This window comes from Rhinoderma darwinii, chromosome 10 (genome assembly GCF_050947455.1).
Source record: "Rhinoderma darwinii isolate aRhiDar2 chromosome 10, aRhiDar2.hap1, whole genome shotgun sequence".
Taxonomy (NCBI): domain Eukaryota; kingdom Metazoa; phylum Chordata; class Amphibia; order Anura; family Rhinodermatidae; genus Rhinoderma; species Rhinoderma darwinii.
The window spans coordinates 12,936,944-12,953,130 of record NC_134696.1 but is presented as its reverse complement, the minus strand read 5'-3'; the positions used below and the strand labels follow the sequence as shown (position 1 = coordinate 12,953,130).

General features: G+C 41.7%; 1 protein-coding gene across 1 annotated transcript; it reads right to left on the bottom strand.

Moving 5' to 3' along the window:
- Window positions 1–354: 354 nt before the first annotated feature.
- On the bottom strand, window positions 355–11,851 carry LOC142662443 (nicotinamide N-methyltransferase-like). Its single transcript, XM_075840648.1, has 3 exons — window positions 11,701–11,851; window positions 1,119–1,326; window positions 355–778 (listed from the first exon to the last, which is right to left on the bottom strand). Exons 1-3 carry the CDS (start codon window positions 11,849–11,851, stop codon window positions 355–357), a joined length of 783 nt encoding a protein of 260 aa, XP_075696763.1.
- Window positions 11,852–16,187: the final 4,336 nt, after the last annotated feature.

The window sequence follows — 16,187 nt, the reverse complement described above, 5'->3', positions numbered from 1 at the left end:
CTCTGTGTCTGCACTGCCAAAAGCTGGGCGTTCTGAAGAGAAGTGGATGATACTTCTATACACAACGCCCAGCTAGTAAAAGAAGTAAACACGCCCCGATGTAACACACATAATACACGCCCAGTTGGACTTTTACTTTAAACACGCCCACTTGGACTTTTGCAAGCCTCGTTTGCATAAATACAAAAATGGTCATAACTTGGCCAAAAATGCTCGTTTTTTAAAAATAAAACCGTTACTGTAATCTACATTGCAGCGCCGATCTGCTGCAATAGCAGATAGGGGTTGCAAAATCTGGTGACAGAGCCTCTTTAACATATAAAGTAATGACATGAAGACTTTCTAAGCTTCAACCTACTTCTCCTTGTGAGCTGCAATAAATATGACGGCCTTATAGTCAGTAATGTCACTCACCGCCGTTCTCTCCTTGACATTACAGTAATCAATGATAAAGCCTTCTCCAACTAGAGATTTCCTGACAAAATCCTCATCATATGTGAAAACATGGAACTTGTCTTTACCGGCTGTAAAATATGTTGCACCTAAAACCCCAAATAATATGAGGTGTCCTCCAGGATTCAGCAACCCACAGAACTTCCTCAGATATCTGATGTAATCATCTTGATCTTTGCTGATAGCATCCAGAAGCCAAACACTGATGACACAATCGGCTGGTGGTAAGACCAGCGGCTCTGTCATATTCTCTTTCTCCAGGTCGTATTTCACAACATGTTGAATGGCTGATCTCAGTTTTGCTTCCTGGTCCTGACACTGATCACTGGAAAGTAAAAAGACAAGGAAAGTGATTGTCACACAGTCAACATCAACATGGTGGCTCAGGACTTAGCACTGGACTATTGACTTGTAATACTAGAGGTAAAGCATGAAATCATCCAAGACTGTGGCACCAAGTGTCAGGTCTATACTGTGCCTTTCCAGAATTAACTTGTATAAGAATATTGAACTAAGTGGGTAATACAAATTTAAAGTTTTGACTTGTGTATTAATAGAGTAAACATTTTTAGGATCTTTGTCCCATCTCCCATTATATTTGTTGTATAAGAAGCAACAATCACAATGACAGTGTTTTTCTCTTGATATTTGCACAACTACGTCACCTGTTTTCTTCTTTCTCTTGTAGAAGTGTTGATGTGTGGCCCCAATAAAATGCTCCCGTACGTTCGTCCACCCATCTCTTCAGCTCCATGATGCATCTGTTATTGGCCTTCAGCACGATGATGTTTTTGAAAAACTCACAGGCTGAATATAGATGATGAATGATCGAACCCGTACTGAGGTCAATCAAGATGTCTCCATTATTATGACCTGCAGAAAAACATTTTGACTATTGAAACATCTAATGTGTTAAACCCTCATAGATTTTGTGGATAATCAAGGACATATGTCTGTATCACGTCTAGCAAACTATGTAAACATTGAGTCTCCAATACCCAAAAATCAGAAAAAGAGATTAAAAAATCCTCAAATGTTCTATAGGTCGATGACACCGATGTATTTTAGAAGGTAAAGACTGCAATTATCTGAGGTCCTGTGGTAAGAGGAAAGAAAAGGAGAAGGGAGGCTCATGGGGTCATAACTAGAACAATCCAAAAGGCTTCCATTTGTTTTTACCCATTAAGGACACTCCCAATTTTAGCCATGAGTACAGAACTATTTTATTTTTTGTTCGACGTAGCTGTATGAGACTTTGTTTTTTTTGCTAAACGAGTTGTACTTTATGAAGGTGCCATTTTTTGTTACATTTACATTATCCTTTCATTTAGATAAATTTTTATTTTGGCAAAAAATGCAGAACAAAATCAGTTTTGCTGCAGGTTTTTTTTTTTACCCCATACACCGATCATTATAAATAATGTTATAGATTTGTTGTACAGGTTGTTACGGTCGTGGCAATACCAAATATCTGTATATTATGTCATGTTTTGGGACTTCTATTTTGTAATGTTTATGCATTGTAAAAACAAAAATTTGCATTTCTGTGTATTTCTTTATTGATTTTTGTTTTTTATTTAACATTACTTATATTTTTTTTTTATCCCATAGTGGAATTTTTCATTTTGATTTTCATTTTTTAGCTTTAATGTACTGCCAAATATCAATATGCCAATACTTTAGCCTGTGTACTGATTGTACAGAGTCAGCTGTTAGGGCATACCTCAGTACACCCTAACAACAGTGAAAATGGTCAGACAGTCCGGGGGTCGTTCATTGGACCCTGGGCTGTCTCGCCATACAAGGTATTGTGCGGGCCCTTTTCATTTTCGCTCTAAATGCAACGATCAGCTTTAATCGCGGCATTCAAGGGTTTAACGGCAGAGAAAAGAGGTTTGTCTTCTCTCCGCCGTGAGTGCGGGGCTGTGGCTGTGTATTACAGACCTTGCCCCGCTCCTAATCGTGTGCCACACATAAAGAAGTGGTGCTCAGCTGATGGGATGGTATATATATATCACCCAATGTATCCTCAATAACCAGGGGTGGAGCTGTTCATCTGTTGTGGCTGCCACTGCCGGCCTTAAAGAGGCTCTGTCACCACATTATAAGTGCCCTGTCTCCTACATAAGGAGATCGGCGCTGTAATGTAGGTGACAGTAATGCTTTTTATTTAAAAAAACGATATTTTTTCACAAAGTTAGGAGCGATTTAAGTTTATGCTAATGAGCTTTCTTAATGCCCAAGTGGGCGTTGTACAGAGGAGTGCATGACGCTGACCAATCAGCATCATGCACTCCTCTCGATTCATTTACACTGCACTAGCGATATAGATATATCACTATGTGCAGCCTCATACACAAGCCCTAACATTACTACAGTGTCCTGATAATGAATACACATGACCATCCAGCCTGGACGTCATGTGTACTCAGAGTCCTGACACTTCTGGATCTTTTTTTGTGAGATTCCGGCAAGTGAAACCAAATCTCGTTTAGCTCCGAGATCTCGCAAGATTTCGTATCCGTTGCTGGAATCTCACAAAAAAGAGTCAGAAGTGTCAGGATTCTGAGTACACATGACGTCCAGGCTGGATTTCATGTGTATTCATTATCAGGACACTGTAGTAATGTTAGGGCTTGTGTATGAGGCTGAACATAGTGATATATCTATATCGCTAGTGCAGTGTAAATGAATGGAGAGGAGTGCATGATGCTGATTGGTCAGCGTCATGCACTCCTCTGTACAACGCCCACTTGGTCGAAAGTAAAAGTACGCCCACTTGGGCATTAAGAAAGCTCATTAGCATAAACTTAAATCGCTCCTAACGTTGTGAAAAAAGATCGTTTTTTTAAATAAAAAGCATTACTGTCACCTACATTACAGCGCCCATCTCCTTATATAGGAGACAGGGCACTTATAATGTGGTGACAGAGTCTCTTTAAGTTGTATGGCATCCTGTACAGGACTCTATTGCTGCCCACCACAAAACAAAAATTAACCAGATATATAGACACGCGCATACTGGAACGTATATACTGTACATACATAAAGACATATTTAGACATACAGGCAAATATATATATATATACACACACATACTGGAACACATACATAAAGGTACATAAATATGCATAGAGATACATATACACATACACACACACACACACACACACACACACAGGAGTCACTTATATACACATGCAGGGACATACACACACACATACTGGCACATATACAAATACATTTAGGCACATATTTAAACACACAGGCCCGTGTATACATGCACAGATACACATATACACATACAAACAAGGAGACATATGCACACATAAAGACCCATATATATGCACACAGGCACATATATACACAGTACAGATAATGCAGTAGATGTTAGGCTGAATTCGTCTGATCTATACATCGGGACGGAGCCCTGACAGTCACAAACAAAAACCGTGATTTCAAAGGTGACGGATCCGGTGCCAATGGTTTCCGTTTGTCTCCTTTGTGCAAGGGTTCCGTCGTTTTGACGGAATCAATATCGTAGTCAATGGTGATGGAAACAGAAACCTATGGTTTTCGTTTGTGTCTGTCAGTGCTCCATTCCGACCGAAAGCTCTGACGGAACATCGGAACGGAGCCCTAGCACAGATGTGAACGAAGCCTTACCTACAGTCTTATGTAAAACCGCAGATAACACACAGTGATAACTCTCTAAATACAGATAATGTAGTAGATGTTACCTGCAGTCCTATGTAACACCGCAGATAACACATGGTGATAACTCTCTGAGTACAGATAATATAATAGATTTTACCTACAGTTCTATGTAACACCACAGATAACACACAGTAGTAACTCTCTTAGTAAAAATAATGTAGTAGATGTTACCTGCAGTCCTATGTAACACTGCAGATAACACAGTGATAACTCTCTGAGTACAGATAATGTAGTAGTTGTTAATACCTATACTGATATAGACCCTAGACAAACATCAAAGATAAAGCGTCCGCACATATTTAGCGCCACCTGTGTAGCTGTGCAACCTGCAGCACGATAGCTGTTTATTTTATATATATTTTTTTCCTGTCAGAAGTAACTTGTGAACGCTTTCTGTAAGTAATTTCTTATAATATTTTACAATAGATGTTTGTTTTTAGAAAATTCCCGATTTTTAACTGTTTAAATAACGGTCTGTATAGTATCTTAATGTACTGGGATTACGTTTATTTTTAGAAAGACGTTTATTGTTTGATTTGCACAATATTTGTTGTTCGCCTTAATTTTTGTACTTACAACTACTTTGCTATGTATTTAAGGTTTATACAAAACAACTTTGTTTAAATACCCGTTACGGTTTTAACCTTTGACCTTGTCAAATGACGTCATTTATGTACTTTGACCTTGGTTGCATTTTCTTCTTTTTGTGTATTTAAGTACGGATTTTTGTATGTGTATTATTTATGGCCTGAGGAAGATACTGGTATGGTGTCGAAACGCGTAGCCACAACTACAATGAATGGAAATTTTTCCAATCTTTATATTATCCAAAGTCTCAATTTCTAAGTAGCAGCGCCGTTTATGATCCATGTTTTTTCACAATTAAATTACCCTATACGTGGCAACCTTTTGGTCCTTTTAGTGACTCAGAAAATTAGAATATTAAATAAGCCGAATTTCAAAAATGATTTTTAATACCTAAATGTTGGCCTACTGAAAAGTATGTACAGTATATGCACTCAATACCTGCTTGGGGCTCCGACTCTGCATGAATTACTGCATCAATGCGGCGTGGCATGGAGGCGATCAGCCAGTGGCACTGCTGAGGTGTTATGAAGGCCCAGGTTGCTTTGACAGCGGCCTTCAACTCACCTGCATTGTTGGGTCTGGTGTCTCTCATCTTCCTCTTGACAATACCCATAGATTCTCGATGGGGTTTAGGTCCGGCGAATTTGCTGGCCAATCAAGCGCAGTGATACTGTGGTTATTACACCAGATATTGGTATTTTTGGCAGTGGGGGCAGGTGCCAAGTGCTGCTGGAAAATGAAATCAGCATCTCCATAAAGCTTGTCAGCAGAGGGAAGCATGAAGTGCTCTAAAATGTCCTGGTAGACGCTGCACGGACTCTGGACTTGATATAACACAGTGACCAACACCAGCAGATGACATGGCCCCCAAACCATCACCGACTGCGGAAACTTCACACTGGACTACAAGCAACTTGGATTGACATCTCTCCATTCTCCCTCCAGACTCTGGGACTGAGATTTCCAAATGAAATGCTAAATTTACTTTCATCTTAAAACAGGACTTTGGACACTGAAAACGGACCAGTCCTTGTAAAGACTTAGGAAACCTTTGCAGGTGTTTTGTGTTGATTAGTGGATTAGAGTGTCACACCAGGAGGCGACAATCCTCAACTTTTACCAATATTCTAATTTTCTGAGACACTAAATTTTGGGGTTTCAGTAACTGATAGCCATAATCTTCAACATTAAAATTAAAAAAAGATCCCTCTGTGTGTATTGAATCTATAGAATATATGAGAGACACTTTTTGAATTGAATTACTGAAATAAATTAACTTTTTGATGATATTCTAGTTCATTGAGAAGGACTAGTATATAGACACATAGGCACAGATATACAGGCACATATTGGAACATTTACACATACAAACACAGAGATGTATATACACAGACACATATACACACACACAGAAACACATATAGTAACATATACAGGCAAAATAGCAGAAATATAGCCCTTAGCTCCCCTTGCTATGGGCGGACTTCCTTCTCTGCTCTTTCTGCCTCTACACCTGTCTCCGTGTGTGTAACCAGGAGCAGAGGATAGAGAGTTCATTAAACGGCAGGCCCAGTGGCGCCCCCAACATGCAGGGAGAGTACAGCACCCTGTGCATTTGCACAGGTTGCACACTCCTAAGGCCGGCACTGGGGGCTGCAACTCATGAATCCATAGGTAGAATGAAATACTAAAATATAAAAATAAAAAAAAACATGGGGGCCCATGTGTAGTATGGTCTGTATAATGTAGATTAAGAAGAAAGGTGCTAGACCCACCTGGCTGGATTACATATTCTAAAGCACCACACTGGACACACAGAAACCAGATAAGGTGTCCCAAGGGAAGCTATTGGTATTGGGCTTCAACAAAACCATATATGAAGGCTCAGAAGTCCTAGGAGTAGACATTATTGTCTAGAAAACATTTTTAAGAAAATTAAATAAACTATTTATGGATTTTTGACCTTCATTTTGGTTCCTTCATTGCCTTTGAAGACTCACATCTACAGCTTCACTCATGACCTTTAGCTTTTTCTCCACATTTTTACTTGATCTACCCTATGATGACTTTTTTCCCCCTTTACTGTTTGAGTTCTTGTGATGTGACTGGACCTGACCCTGTGTAGCATCTCCCAATCAACAAGTCTGCCGAGCTGTCATTCATGTTCAGTCTAATGTGACAAAGAAAGTGATATCTCCATCCCAATATGACAACATCCTCTAAATATGAGAATAATGAAAAAATATTATTATTTCTGCCATTAGTGGAACCTGAGCAGAAAATAATTGTTGGTGCATTTTCTTAAGTATGGAAATCTGTCATTAAACATAGAACTGTAGATTCTAGAGATCAGGTTCTAGTTTACAAACAAAAAGAGATGGAAGAGAACAGAAAATAACAGCAGCACAAACTGGTAAACTACAAATTGTCAGATAACAGCAGATTTAGGTAATTGCACCCACAATTAGAATTTTTGAGATGCCCTTCATAATCCGCCAAAATGTTTTCCAGGGTTCTCGAGGTTAGAGAAGAGAAAACAATGATTTTACTGAACCCTGACATCTTATATTCATCATCATATACAGTGACTAGGGCTTTGCTCTGCTCTTTGTGATTTTACAGTTGCTAAGAACTGGGGCAGTATTTTCGCCCCCTCTGATCTCCCACACCCCAAAAAACAAGTTTGCTCAATTTGTATTTAGTTGTTTACAATTCTTTAAAATCAGTTGTACTGTAAAGGTTCTTCAAAAAACGGGACTACGTGAGGCGCTGCTACTCAATGATGATTCAGTTGTAATGGATAATGATATTTATTAATAAAGGCTACGCGTTTCAATGCCGCACCGGCATCTTCCTCAGGCCATATGAATTGCAGTCTAAACACCAGCCCTTTTAACCCCTTAATGACCGCCGATACGTCTTTTTACGGCGGTCATTAGTGGGCTTTATTCTAGAGCGCCGACAAACTACGTCGCTGCTGTAGAATAAAGTAAACAGAGCAGGGAGCCGTGAAATCTCCCTGCTCTCAGCTGCCAGAAGCAGCTGAGGGCTGGGGGCGTCCCTGCTCTGCCGGGTGAGATCGATATTAGTATCGATCTCACCTGTTTAACCCTTCAGATGCGGTGCACAATAGCGAGCACCGCATCTGAATGGTTTTGGAGAGAGGGAGGGAGCTCCCTCTCATCTCACTGACACCCGGCGATAAAATCGCCGAGTGTCTGTGTCTTCTATGGCAGCCGGGGGTCTAATAAAGACCCCCAGGTCTGCCTGCAGCGAATGCCTGCTAGATCATGCCGCAGGCATGACCTAGCAGATGCCTGTCCGTTTTAAACGGACAGGCACTAATACACTGCAATACAAAAGTATTGCAGTGTATTATAATAGCGATCGGAGGATAGTGAAGTCCCCTAGTGGGACTAGTAAAAAAGTAAAAAAAGTTTAATAAAGTTAATTTAAAAAAAAAGTGAAAAAAAAAAAATGAAAAACCCAGCTTTTCCCCTTACAAAATGCTTTACTATTAAAAAAAACTACAATAAAGCAAAAAAGTTACACATATTTGGTATCGCCGCGTCCGTAACGACCCCGACTATAAAGCTGTTACATTATTTAACCCGCACTGTGAACGCCGTAAAAAATAAAATAAAAAACAATGGAAAAATTGCTGTTTTCTGTTAATCCTGACTTTAAAAAAATGTGATAGAAAGTGATCAAAAAGTCGCATCTACTCTCAAATGGTACCAATAAAAACTGCAAGTCGTCCCGCAAAAAACAAGACCTTATACAGCTATGCCGACGCAAAAATAAAAAAGTTACAGCTCTTCGAATGTGACAATGGAAAAATCTAAAAAATGGCTTGGACATTAGGGCCCAGAATGCCAGCAGGGGGAAGGGGTTAAATACACCACGCTGGAAAAAAACCGCCAATGTAAACAAGGTCAGAGTGCACCAATGACGTAATCGCTGGAGGCAGTTATACTTAAAAATACATCAAAACATTTGTACATACCAAATACATCATTAATTAGGACGGGAAAAGTGAAAAGTTAGAAAAAGCATAAAATATAATATAAAATAGTGACATTTAGTAACAGTTGAAAGACAGTCTAATAAATTCAGTAGTATACATGCCGATTAGTTAAACGTGAGTTCAACCTCAAACGATCATCTGGATGTGCAGAAATGTACCTATATCACATTTGCGATGTTTTACAGTACTGGACATTCAATTAGAAAGAAAACGAAATTAAAAGAAATAAAAATAATAGGTAAAAACATTAAAACTACTGTTGAACTAAAACCAAGAGGAACTCAACTGGGCGAAGAGAACAAACCTCATGATGTCTAAAATAATAAGAAATAATACTAATAATGACCATCCATTTGGATGATCTTATTGATATTCTCAATAGTAACCATTTGGACATAAATGCGATGTTTAAGGCTTCCAAATACGTCCCCAGTGGAGACATCAATCATAAATGAGTGGGAATATCAAGCTTACTATTTGATGCAAATGAAGTTAACAGAATATATGAAATACTGAAAATTAAAAGCAAAAAAGAAGGAAGCCACCTAGTAGATATATAAATTGATCAACCTGATTACAAGCACCAATTTCACCTACTGTATAGGTTATATAATGAGTAAAATTACGCGGATACAAATTAAGAATGGAGCCAAAGCGGCTGAACTAACCCAAAAGTCCTGTGTAAACCCAATAAAAAAGATGGAGGTTACCACTGACTACAAATAAGATTAAATATACAAATAATTTCATCACAGCATATAATAGTGGACACAAATTTGTGAGATCTATTCTGTCCAAATACTGGCATATCTTGAAAAATGATCCTTTTCTCAAAAATTCCCTGCCAGATAAACCAGGTATCACCTTTAGACGGTCAGCAAATTTGAAAAAATATATTAGCCCCCAGTCGGATTAATAATTCTAAGTCTTTTATCCCAAAAATTCTCCCAGTTTTAAATGGTTCCTACAAATGCAGCCAAGGGCGCTGTTTATGTTGTAATAATATTTCACATAAAAAATATACCTTCTGTTCCAACATAACCAATGAAATTTTCCCAATTAGGGCTTTCCTCAATTGTGGCAGCATGTTTGTTATTTACCTCCTTGAATGTTCATGTCGACTACAGTACATTGGGAGGACTATCCAATGCCTGCGGAGCAGAATTAATAAACATAGATATAATGTTTTAAAAGGGTTTTTAAAACATAGTCTTTCGAGACACTGTGCTTCTTCCCATAACTGCTAATTCAATAGAATTACCATTACCCCCATTGAACAAATTTCTTGTGATATTCCCAACCGGTTCCAAAAACTCAAACAAAGAGAAAATTTTTGGATTTTTAAGCTGTTGACCCTGCATCCAAACGATTTGAATGATATTTCGGAAACATCACTTGATTAATGATTTAGGGTTTATACATACATATGATCTGGATCTTAATAGACTGGTGTTATTTCTTCTTATCCTTTAATGTGCATTTTTTTATATATAAATATGTGTATATTTTTATAATGTTTTTTGAATACGCTGAAGGGGTTATTGTTGTATATTTACATATATATACTCGTTTTATATATATTTATTCATCCTTACTTGAGTAAGGTTATTCCTCGGGGTTCTGAGTTTTCTGTGGCTGCCTGTTTCTTTCCAGGGAAGGGTTCTGGTTGCCGTGGTTACCCTTATAATCTTCATTATTGATAAATACGGTTTGTCATAGTTCATTCTTAATTTGTATCCGCGTAATTTTACTCATTATATAACCTATACAGTAGGTGAAATTGGTGCTTGTAATCAGGTTGATCAATTTATATATCTACTAGGTGGCTTCCTTCTTTTTTGCTTTTAATTTTCAGTATTTCATATATTCTGTTAACTTCATTTGCATCAAATAGTAAGCTTGATATTCCCACTCATTTATGATTGATGTCTCCACTGGGGACGTATTTGGAAGCCTTAAACATCGCATTTATGTCCAAATGGTTACTATTGAGAATATCAATAAGATCATCCAAATGGATGGTCATTATTAGTATTATTTCTTATTATTTTAGACATCATGAGGTTTGTTCTCTTCGCCCAGTTGAGTTCCTCTGGGTTTTAGTTCAACAGTAGTTTTAATCTTTTTACCTATTATTTTTATTTCTTTTAATTTCGTTTTCTTTCTAATTGAATGTCCAGTACTGTAAAACATCGCAAATGTGATATAGGTAAATTTCTGCACATCCAGATGATCGTTTGAGGTTGAACTCACGTTTAACTAATCGGCATGTATACTACTGAATTTATTAGACTGTCTTTCAACTGTTACTAAATGTCACTATTTTATATTATATTTTATGCTTTTTCTAACTTTTCACTTTTCCCGTCCTAATTAATGATGTATTTGGTATGTACAAATGTTTTGATGTATTTTTAAGTATAACTGCCTCCAGCGATTACGTCATTGGTGCACTCTGACCTTGTTTACATTGGCGGTTTTTTTCCAGCGTGGTGTATTTAAAAGGGCTGGTGTTTAGACTGCAATTCATATGGCCTGAGGAAGATGCCGGTGCGGCATTGAAACGCGTAGCCTTTATTAATAAATATCATTATCCATTACAACTGAATCATCATTGAGTAGCAGCGCCTCACGTAGTTCCGTTTTTTGAAGAACCTTTACAGTACCACATTGCGGTGGCCTTTCAGGCCCAACCGGCTGGGATCTCGGCAGCAGCACTCACCTGTTCACCTATTTCAAGCTTACGACCTATTGAACTGTGGTAAGCATCCATCTGTCAGAAACAGTTTGTCAATTTTTGGGCTTACTCACACTATGTGGCGCCGTGTTTTTTCCTTTTATTTCTTAAAATCAGTTGAGAATAGAATAATATACACGTCAATGTATCTTAGGAGTAATAAAATCAGGATACTTACCCACTGCGAAAACTTGTCTAACATTTCCAATGATAAATTTCAAGGAGTCATCTCCAAAGGCCATGTCAGGTTTATCTGAAAAGTAATGCTCAAGATATTGTCTGGAATCAAAGTCATGTTCATGATAGAGCTTATGGGGACTGGAATCCATCATCTACTCCTGTATCACAGACGGGGTGACTACCTCTAGACCGGGGCACAAGGTCTTTATATAATTACCAGCATTCAATTTACAAAGTGTGTTACTAAGAATAACTTATCACATGATGACTTATTATATTCATGATCCGGTCATGGGAACTTGTGTTGTAATAAATTCACATAGAGAATTAATGATCTTTAAAGAAACAAATCTATTTTATTGTTAAAGGCGCAATGAGACAAAAACAAAATAAAATAGAAAATTGTGTCTTTGTCAGTCTGTCAGGGTGCAGATCTTTACAGTCCTAACAAGCTGAGAGGATGGGGTCTCCTTATCTATACTGCCATGCTACTGCATAGTAGTGCTATACTCACAATTCTCTATGAGTGTAGTCTGGTAATGGGTTATGGGCAGTATGACTGGGTGCAGTATTATTAAAACCTTGGTGGCTTGGCGCTCCTTGTAGTCTGGGTGCAGATGGTGTTACTGGGCGGCTTAGCACCTAACGCTGACCGCCAGATACTGCAATGTGTATTGATTTCTACGGGTCAAATCTGCAAACCTCCTGCTGGATGCTTGAATATGGAGGTAATGTGGTTTGTGCACAACTCTTAATATATTTGGTGCATTTTTAATTTATATAAAAAAATATATATTTATAACAATTAACAAACATAGAACTCTTTGTATTGTTTAAAGTATTTGTATTAAATATGCCCCCTAAATACATGATGCGCCTTTATACAGAAGACTAAGCAATTCTATTTCTTTTTTAAATCTCTAGAGCAGGGGCTTTAAACACGCGGGGCACAGTAGCTCCCTTGGGAGAGGAGAGAGCAGGCCAAAGGAGGAGTGCGCCGGCGAATGACGAAGCCCCTGACGTCATATATAGACAGTGATGTAAAGGGCTTTCCCCAAGCCGGAGTCCCAGAGCAGAGCATATACTAGCGCTCTTCGCTGGGACTACTGCTCTGAGGGAGCACCTGACATCGCTGTCCATATGTGTGGCAGATGACAGCAGACGTGGCAGATGACACCAGGTGTAGCCGATGATACACATGACTCCAACTATAGTCTAGGTACAGGAGACAACACAGCAACAGGATACAGGAAGCAGGATACGGGAACACTGGGAGCAGGATACAACTAAGGGACCATTTGCAAAATGAACATAGGTAGACAACAACAATGCTCAGGCAAGGAGTGGAAGACCTTGGGTGATCTGGGAATGGGGTAGGGAACTTTTAGTAAGCGCGTGCACTGGCCCTTTAAAAACAGGGATGAGGACAGGATGGCCGCACAAGCTGGTATTTCCGAGGAGGGAGACGCTGGCAGGAGGTCAGGAGTCTGCGGTCGCGGCCATCTGTCGAGGCCACAGCCATTACACCATATATGGACAGTAATGTCAGGAACAGTGCTGGAGTCCCAGTCAGAGTGCTAGAAGCGGCTCTGCTCTGGGACTCTGGCTGCGGAAGCCCCTGACATCACTGTCCATAAATTGACAGTGATGTCAAGAGCAGAGCTGGAGTCCCAGTCAGAGTGCTAGTAGCTCTCTGCCCGGGATTCTGTCTCTGGGGTTGCCCCTGACATCACTTCCCCAGAGTTTCCGGAGCAGAGCCTATACTAGTGCTCTGCTCTGATCTGGGACTCCAGCCCTGAGGTTGCCCCTGACATCACATTCTTGTCACATTCCTGTCTAGGAGAATCCCCTGACATCACTGTCTATGGACAGTGACGTCAGGGGCTCCTTCAGCAGAGGAACCCCAGCCTAAGCGTCGGCAATGCTCCGGCTGGGGATTCCACTCCTAGAGGGAGCCCCAATGGAGCTATCTACAGGGGGTGTGGCACTATCTATACCCCCCCCCCCCCGTAGATAGCCCAACTAACACAGCCCACCTCAGATAGCCCAACTAACACAGCCCACCTCAGATAGTCCAAGACGCACAACCCCACCGTAGATAGCCCAACACTCACAGCCCCCCCTTGTACACAGTGCCAAACAGCCCCCCCTTGTACAGAGTGCTACCCAGCCTCCCTTGTACAGAGTGCCACACAGCCCCCCTTGTACAGAGTTCCACACAGCTCCCCTTGTACAGACTGCCACAGCCCCCCTCATATAGAGTGCCACCAGCCCCCTACTTGTAAAGAGTGCCACACAGCCCCCCCTTGCACAGAGTCACACGAACCCCCCGTTGTACAGAGTGCCACACATAGGGCGCTGACATGTCTGCCTGACATGACATACATTTAGAAGGTCACATTCGGAATGAGGTAGATGTCGCCCCGGGAATGAATCAGTCCAGTCACCTGACCTAAGTCAGTCACCTGAACTCACGTCACTGACGTGAGGTCAGGTGACTGGAGTGGTGCACTCCCAGCACTGACCTTACTCAACTGGCCGCGGCCTGCATATTTTCAGATTGAAAATATGCTCGCGGCCAGCTACTCTTCCCTTTGCACTGCGCATGTCCTTATTGGCGCATGCGCAGTGCAAAGTTCCAGGATAACTCAATTCCGGACGGTGCTTTTTTCTGCCAGACACTAAATACGGCAGAAAAAAGTTCTTCTGTTGTGGCGCTGCATGTAAAAACCTGATTCAGTGGCGGGCTGGATGAGGTCTGCGGGCCTAGTATTTGACGCGTGTGAACCACGTGGAGTAAACTCGCAAATTTCTGTTAAGTTTAAACCTAGCGGTATTATTATAATAATGCAGTATTATAGTAAAGAAGAGGCCGCACTGCAGACAAAAAAAAAGGAAATAAGGGGAGGCATCCGTGACTAAAATAGATGGGAGGGGCAGCGAGTTGGTTAGCCTATGGGAGTAAAAGATAGGTATGTAGTAGGTGGGCTAGTATGGGTGGGGTGTTTAGGTGCTGTACCTTCTTTCCTGCTGTCTCTCTCCCTCTCTTCACGAGGATGCTGAAGAAAGAACATGTCCATCCTCTCCTCACCGATGGCGTCCGAGCATGATTTTCTGCAGCAGTTGAGAGCTGCTGCCGCATCCAGGGGCCTTGGATGGCTGGGAGCCGAGGCAGCAGCACTGAATGCGGGCCAGATGGTTCTTCTCATCTCGGAGTTGGAGGTGGTCCAGGGTATGGGCCCAGAGCGCTCTTCTGCAACGCCGTCTCCCTCACTACCGATGGAGGTATGTGCCCGGAGTTCCAGGGGGACGGGTATGGGGTGAAGAGTGCCCATCACCCAGTTACACAGGATGAGGCCTGCACTTGTGGTGTGACGGGCAGCAGTTGACACTCCAGGTTGGGCTTTCGGGCGGCCCGCTGCTGCTCCTCGGTCCGGTCCAGGGGGGAATCCCAGAACGTGGCGGCACCCGTCAGCAACATCAAAGATGCGGCCTTCACTTCCGGCCACCCCTCTTCCCTCTTCCAGTCGTGGCTGAAGTGGTACAGCGGCCCTGCATGGCGATGATCCGGCCAGAGGGCCGTCTGGTCTGCGGGTCGTGGACTCTGGGATAACGTATAGCGACGGTGAAAATGGAGGATGCAGGATGCGGTCAGTGGTGTGGATACCAGGTAATGAACAGCGGGTAGCTAGTTCCTCCGGCCAGAGGATGAGAGACCTGGAGAGTTGCCATCAGGATACTGAGACGACTTCTTCCCAGTTCCCATCCAGGTGATGGAATTCCCTGTGCCCACATTGCCAGTGCGGACTGCGCCATGCTGGGAGCGGAGCATTGAATGATGGTGAGCTGAGGGACCCTAAATGCAGACATGCTGCTCTGGCTGACGGGATCACAGCACCTGGGCAGCCTTGTGAGTTGACTCCTACTTTACCTTTTTCTGCTCTATTGATGTCGGATATCAGTTCGGAAATTAGTCGTGTCGGGGGTGAGCGTGGCGGGCTCCGGGGTATCCGTGTCACACGCGAACGTGAGTCTGGTGCCCCCCTCACAAGGGACTGCAGTCGCGTCACCAGTCGCGGTTTATGCGGGTTCCCCTGTTAGCGCCCTGGTATTGCTACCGGTGCGGTGACACCCTGTGGGTCGGTGGGCCCCGTGGCAACATCGGTGCAGATGGAGTTGCCGAGGGAAGTGGATCGGGTGCGCTTGGATGACTTCAATTTAGAAAAAGTTCAACGTGATGAAACCAAAATGGAAGAGGAGAAAAAATGCAGGTACAGGTTGATCCCAAAAACATTTGTTTATGCTTGCAGGCTTTTGCTATATTGGCGAGTGTTATTGGGAAAAAGGTGCCGGACTACTGTTCAGCTCTATTTTGTTATTTGGATGCAGTGGGGGAGGCGCACAGGGTCTATGGGGGTCAGGCTTGGCTCCAGTATGACGAGTAATTTCGTCAGCGAAAAGCGGTTCGGCCTAATATCAGGTGGG